Source organism: Lynx canadensis, chromosome B1, assembly GCF_007474595.2.
Source record: "Lynx canadensis isolate LIC74 chromosome B1, mLynCan4.pri.v2, whole genome shotgun sequence".
Classification (NCBI taxonomy): domain Eukaryota; kingdom Metazoa; phylum Chordata; class Mammalia; order Carnivora; family Felidae; genus Lynx; species Lynx canadensis.
This window is the reverse complement of record NC_044306.2, coordinates 15,732,289-15,738,077: the sequence shown is the minus strand read 5'-3', so window position 1 is coordinate 15,738,077 and position 5,789 is coordinate 15,732,289. Positions and strand designations below refer to the sequence as shown.

The following is a 5,789-nucleotide window of genomic DNA, read 5'->3' as shown; positions in this document are numbered from 1 at the left end:
TCCTGGTGAATGGAGTAGCTGGAAGGAGGAACTGAGTCAGTATGCTCTGGCTCTTCTCTTTAAGCAGATCTCCTTTCCCCCAGGGCAGTAGAGATAACTTTAGCAAAAAAAGAGGGGGGAGGGGGGCGGAGCTGACACCTGGGTCACGGTGCAGAAGGCAGATAGCAGATAACGTGTTACTATTTAATAAATGGGATTCCTCTTCTCCATTTCCCGTCCCATGCCAGGAAGGACCCAGTTAAAGACTGGAAAACAATTTCAGTCCTTGGTTGGTCTAGGAAGACTCACTGATCATTCGTTGCTTTCAGTTCCCAGCTGTGTTTCATGGCTCCTCCGTCACCTATTCTTAGGTTTCAAAATACTGCAAGGGCTGCTGGCCTTACTTGAAGATAACACTCCACAAAAGTATCTGCCCTACTAGCCTGGCCTGCTTTTCTTTCCTCTCCATCAGCACCAGAATTTGGACCATTCATATCCTAAGGATGAAAACAACATGAGGATAACGTATCCAGAAGGCCCCTAACGCTACATGTTTGTGACCTGGCCTTGAAATGGGACCGAGACGCTTTCTTTGTAGTTCCTTAGCCTGTTTCCATCGGCATAGATATCCACTACATTAGGACAGATGTAACCTTGGCTACCGTGGCAGAACAAGCAGTGAGTTTTTCTCCTTGGGAGGGAAGAGTGAGTAGGCACAAGAGCCTGGGAAGGAGGGTAAAGAACAGAAGGTGCAGAGGCGCACCCCGCTCAAGCCACCCCCCAGGAAAGATACACGAGATGTGTGCCTGCCTTCCAAGCTTGGCCTAGGACGCAGGGACTGGTTTCCAACGAATGGCTAACAAGCTAGAGCTGCATCAACTATTTGGACTTCAGAACCAAAAGTACTTTCCAACTGGAAAGTGTCCTGACTTTTCTCTTGCTCACCAACTTATGAGAGTCAAATCCAAAACTGTCTTTGCCTCCGGGTCTTGCTAAGCTGTCACAGAGAAGACTGCTGGCGGGTCCTTTCTATACCCGTGTATCTAACTCTAGCTGTTTTCTTTCAGGCCCACATCTCCTGCCACTCCCCACATTTCATCTGCCCCCTTCTAGTCCTACTCAAGCAAGATTATAGTAGACATTACATTATTTAGTAATGGCCATTTCACTCCTCTCCCTACCCGCGTTTAAGCTTCTTTCAGAATGAATTCCCGTCTTCCACAGAGCCTAACAGGTATTAAATACTAACCTGTTAACTGACTCTCAATGAATGGTGTCCGCTTGTGAGATTGAAGTATCACAGTTCTCTAAAGGCACTAAGACAGAACATTCCCTAATCTCACAAAATTCTTGAAACTGCTCAGTGTACCCTCAGAGTCCCTGCAGACTGCACGAAAGCACATAAAATAAGGTGTGATTATGAAAGCTATGATCCATGCCACCATGTTGGAGCCTCAAGCACCATGGTATGAGGTAAGACAGAAAGCGCATAAACTTAAAGTGTGAAAGCCCAACTTGAAGCATTGTAGGTACTCACAAGATACACAGTATGATATCTGACATTCAGAAGCTGGGCCAGAGTTATAAACGAGTCCTGCTAGAAGATCTGCATTGCTGGTCTTATTTTTAAATCCACACAGCAGTTAGTAAGAACTCAGTAAAACAAGGTGTGTTAAGTGGTCTTTATTGGGGTGTCACATTAGGTTATCTTCTTCATTATCAGTTCTTCAGTTAATTGTACAAGTATGATAAGTTATTTTATATCTGACGTGGGAATTTAAATGTAAAATAAATACAAAATACATCTGTGGTTTAATGAACACTCAATGAAGCATTTTTTTCTGAGGTATTCCTTTCAGTCTGGTTTTATCCCAGATCTATCTTTTTTACTTCCCATAGGAAAAGTCTATTAAACCACACAATGGATCTGGAACCAATGAACTTGAGTTTTGATTACACTAGACGTATTTTTTGATCTCATCGTACAATACCAATACGAAAGCTCCGCCCATGCCTCTCAACACATTGGACCAGGCACCTTTGAAGAAAGCCTTGGCTCCCTCATCTTTTGCAATCTTCCTCCAGCAGTCCACCGTCCCAGTGTACATAATATCCGCTGTGGAAACAAATGTCGGTAAGGGCTCCAGAATTCTGGAGGAAAGAGGCTTTCCCTCTGAAAGACATCTGCACAGTTAGAAAAGTCAGTCACTTCGGCTCCAGGCATCCTGCTAAACACCCCCTTCCTTGCATAACTAGCAGGCAGCATCTTTTGTCAGGCCTACTCCTTCAACCCAAGATCAAGTGAAGAACTGGGGCGATTAACCAGCTCACCCACACGTGGTCAAGCTGTACAATCGGGATCAGGTGGAGCGGGAAGTATGAAGCTAGACGGTCCCCTTTTTTATGGGTGAGAAAACAGGTGGAGTCTCCGATTCTGCTGCCCAAGAGGACACCGTTAAAAGAGACACAGCTATTAAGCTGAACCATATGGCACTAAGGTTTGACTTTTTGACCTCAAAAATGGCAATTGCCTATGTTTCGATCTATGGCAGCCAAAACCGCTTCAGGCCATCTCACCCAACAAAAACATCCTCTCCCACTAACGCCTATAGTAGCAAGATGACAGAAGCAAGAATTATTTTTAAATAAACTAGCTAATTCATTTTCTGTGTTTCTGTACCCAGGCCCTAAGGGAAAAGGGCCTAAGGCCTCTATAATACTAGCCGAGTCACATCTCGACATCTCATTTTTGATGTTCTTATCCCTTTGATAGAAGCAAATTCTCTAAAGGACCAGCTGACCGTGCGAGGGGGGACTGATTGTAAGTTTTCTTTCCTAAGTCCTTATCACATCATTTTAACAAGAATAGTGAAGACTGGAAGGAGCACTGACTGGTGTTCTCCTTGGGCAGAGAAATAAGAGACCCACCGGTGTCAAGCTTACCCCCTTTCCGGCCAGACTGCATCATCATCCTACGGCGGACAGTGTCAAAGGGGTAGGACACCAGCCCCGCGACCGCTGTCACGCTCTGGGCAATCATCCAGCTCACGATAATGTGCACATTCTTGGGGTCAGGCAACATCCCTGTGTGCAGAGGCAAGAAGCCAAATGGCTATGAAGTGATTTCTCTCAGCAGCTCAGCAAAAAGCAAGAAGGGATGGAGAAGAGGCTACCATGCCTCCACCTCCGTGCTCTACCCTTCTGGAAGGACCTGACCTTTGTGGGGCGCCTCACAAATAACCAGGCAGCCAGCCAAAGCTGGGGGCTGCCCTCGGGATCCAGGGAACCCCGAGTTCTGCCCAAGGAACAGGGCATGTGAAGGACGTCCCCGAGTTCCAAGTCGTGAGTGACAGAGCTGTGGCAAGGGGGAAGCAGGCTCCCCTTCTCCCTCTCTGAGTAACTCCAGGCCAGAGTTTATTTCAGTAGAGGACAAGGAGAGCCCTTTAGCCATTTATCCACACCGTACCACCTCATTCAGAAGCTTCAGTTTAGCTCAGGGGCTGGGGGAGAAAAAACCCAAGATTAATAAATAGAAGGTCCTCTGTGAGTGACAGACCCCTAGGGACCTTCCTCCTCCCCACTCCGCACCCCCTGAGGCCCCTCGCTCACCCTTGGCAGTATCATAAACTCCAAAGTAGGCAGCTCTGTAGATAATGATGCCCTGGACAGAGACGCTGAAACCCTGGTAGAGACCCTTCAGACCATCAGACTTGAAGATCTTGGTGAGACAGTCGCCCAGACCACTGAACTCACGCTGGGCAGCACCCTTGCCCACGTCAGCAGCCAACCTGGTCCTAGCAAAGTCCAGTGGGTAGACAAAGCAGAGGGAGGTGGCCCCAGCTGCCCCACCGGAAGCCAGGTTACCGGCAAAGTAGCGCCAGAATTGCTTATGCCGGTCCACGCCCCCCAGGAAGATCTGCTTGTACTTGTCCTTGAAGGCGAAGTTGAGAGCTTGGGTGGGGAAGTAACGGATCACGTTGGCCAGGTTACCCCTCCAGAAGGAGAGAAAGCCCTGCTCCTTGGGGATTCTCACCACACAATCAATGATCCCTTTGTACTGCTTCTCAGCACTGATCTGTTTGCTGGCATGCTGGACCTGTGGGGGGAGGAGAGGGGAGGGCGGAAGGAATTGGGTGAGGACGGCCAGAGCAAGGGGAGGGGGGGATGGAAAGAGGATAGGAGGAAAATGAATGCTTACCATTCCCTGATTTTCTTTCTTAAATAAATGGGGGAATCAGATATCAAGTCCAAATAAATATGTCGGCTACTTGGATAACAAGCCAAAAAAATCCAATTTTGCCCCACTTATCAGGGCATTTGAGAGCAACGGGTCTTCCCCAAATAAACTGAAAAGATTTCATTGTAAAGAGAGTCATGTATGCACTGCATTTTCCCTAGGTTCCGGAACTGTATTGGGGGCTCAAAGGGCGGTAAAGGGCCCTGCCCTAAAGCGCCCCTGCTCTAATTTAACAGACAGGATGGGCAGGAGCTAATGATCCCTCAATTTCATGGAGTCTCCCTGGAGACCAGGATCTCTGAGTACTAGATGCTCAAACAGAAGAAGGAGAATAAATCCACCAGATATTAGAACGTGAAAAATTTCAAGCAGATTATCCAAGTAATTAATTATTGAGGGGTCTGTTGCTGTTTGCAAGTGAACAATTTGTTGGGGTTTTTCTTTATGATGATTTTGACTCCCAAACTGAGGAGGCCCAGTTTCTCATTGAGGGGCCCTTGCCTTCGGGGCAAGTAGAGAAAAACACGATGGAGATAAACCAGAGATCAGGCTGCAGAGGAAAAGATTTGGGGACAGGGTAAGACAATCTGAATTTATTCTAAAAACTGCTACTTAATCTCTCAAAACCTGTTTCTTCCGCTGCGAAACCGGGGAGAAAATTCCTTACAGAGGTTATGCAAAGATAAATAATATATATGTCAGCCTACAGCATTAGTGCATGGGTCACAGTAAGCTGGCTTTTGAGTAACAATTATTTGGAGGTTTTTATCGTAGACGGTGGATGCACGGGGGAAAAGGTGCAACGAACGCTGAAAATCAAAAGGTGAGGCCGACCTATGAGGCCTAAGCGGAGCGTCAGTGCCGTCCCAGGAGCAGGATCTGGCTGGCGGTAACCCACTCGGGGTGGCTTTCCATATATAGACACTCGAACGCAGGGCGCCACCCGACACCAGGAATCTGCTACTGACGCTGGACCTGTCTCTACGCAGAGGGCACCTTCCCCTTCCAGTAGGCCGGGCGGCGGGGCCTGTGGCCTAGCACAGATTTGCGGCGGCCGGCCCGGCCCCGCGCCCGCGCGCCCCCGCGCCGCTGCAGCTCTCCCGCGCCCCGCGCGCCCCGCGCGCCCCGCCGGGCCCGCACCAGGCTGGCCGCGCCGCGCCCGCGCCGTCCTTACCTGCAGCAGCAGTTTGACCCTCTCGATTGGGGCGACCGCGGTCTTGGACACGGCAGCGGCGACGCCGCCGGCCAGGAAATCCTTCAGGAAGCTCAAGGCGTGATCAGTCATGGTGACAGCCGGGCGCACACAGCCTCCGGGAGCCGCGCTCGCGCTCGCGCTCTCGCTCTCGCCTCCGCCCGGCCAGGCACGGCCGCCCGCTCTCCGTCCCTGCGCGACGCGAAGGGGCCGCTCGCGTCGCCCCGCAGCCCTCCTTATATCCCCCGCCCAGTCTCTCGCGAGAGGAGGAGGGACCCCGGGGCCGTGCGCGCCGTGCGCATTGGCTGGGCAGGTGCCTGGACACCCCCTCGCCGTCCCCCTCCTCGGCAGAGGGCAACCGGGGCGAAGGCGCTTCCGGGA

At 50.4% G+C, this 5,789-nt stretch overlaps 1 protein-coding gene across 1 annotated transcript; it reads right to left on the bottom strand.

The window, feature by feature from the left end:
- Positions 1–1,646: 1,646 nt before the first annotated feature.
- On the bottom strand, positions 1,647–5,572 carry SLC25A4 (solute carrier family 25 member 4). The gene is made up of 4 exons (XM_030312126.1): positions 5,391–5,572; positions 3,589–4,075; positions 2,923–3,063; positions 1,647–2,095 (listed from the first exon to the last, which is right to left on the bottom strand). Exons 1-4 carry the CDS (start codon positions 5,499–5,501, stop codon positions 1,938–1,940), a joined length of 897 nt encoding a protein of 298 aa, XP_030167986.1. The 5' UTR covers positions 5,502–5,572; the 3' UTR covers positions 1,647–1,937.
- Positions 5,573–5,789: the final 217 nt, after the last annotated feature.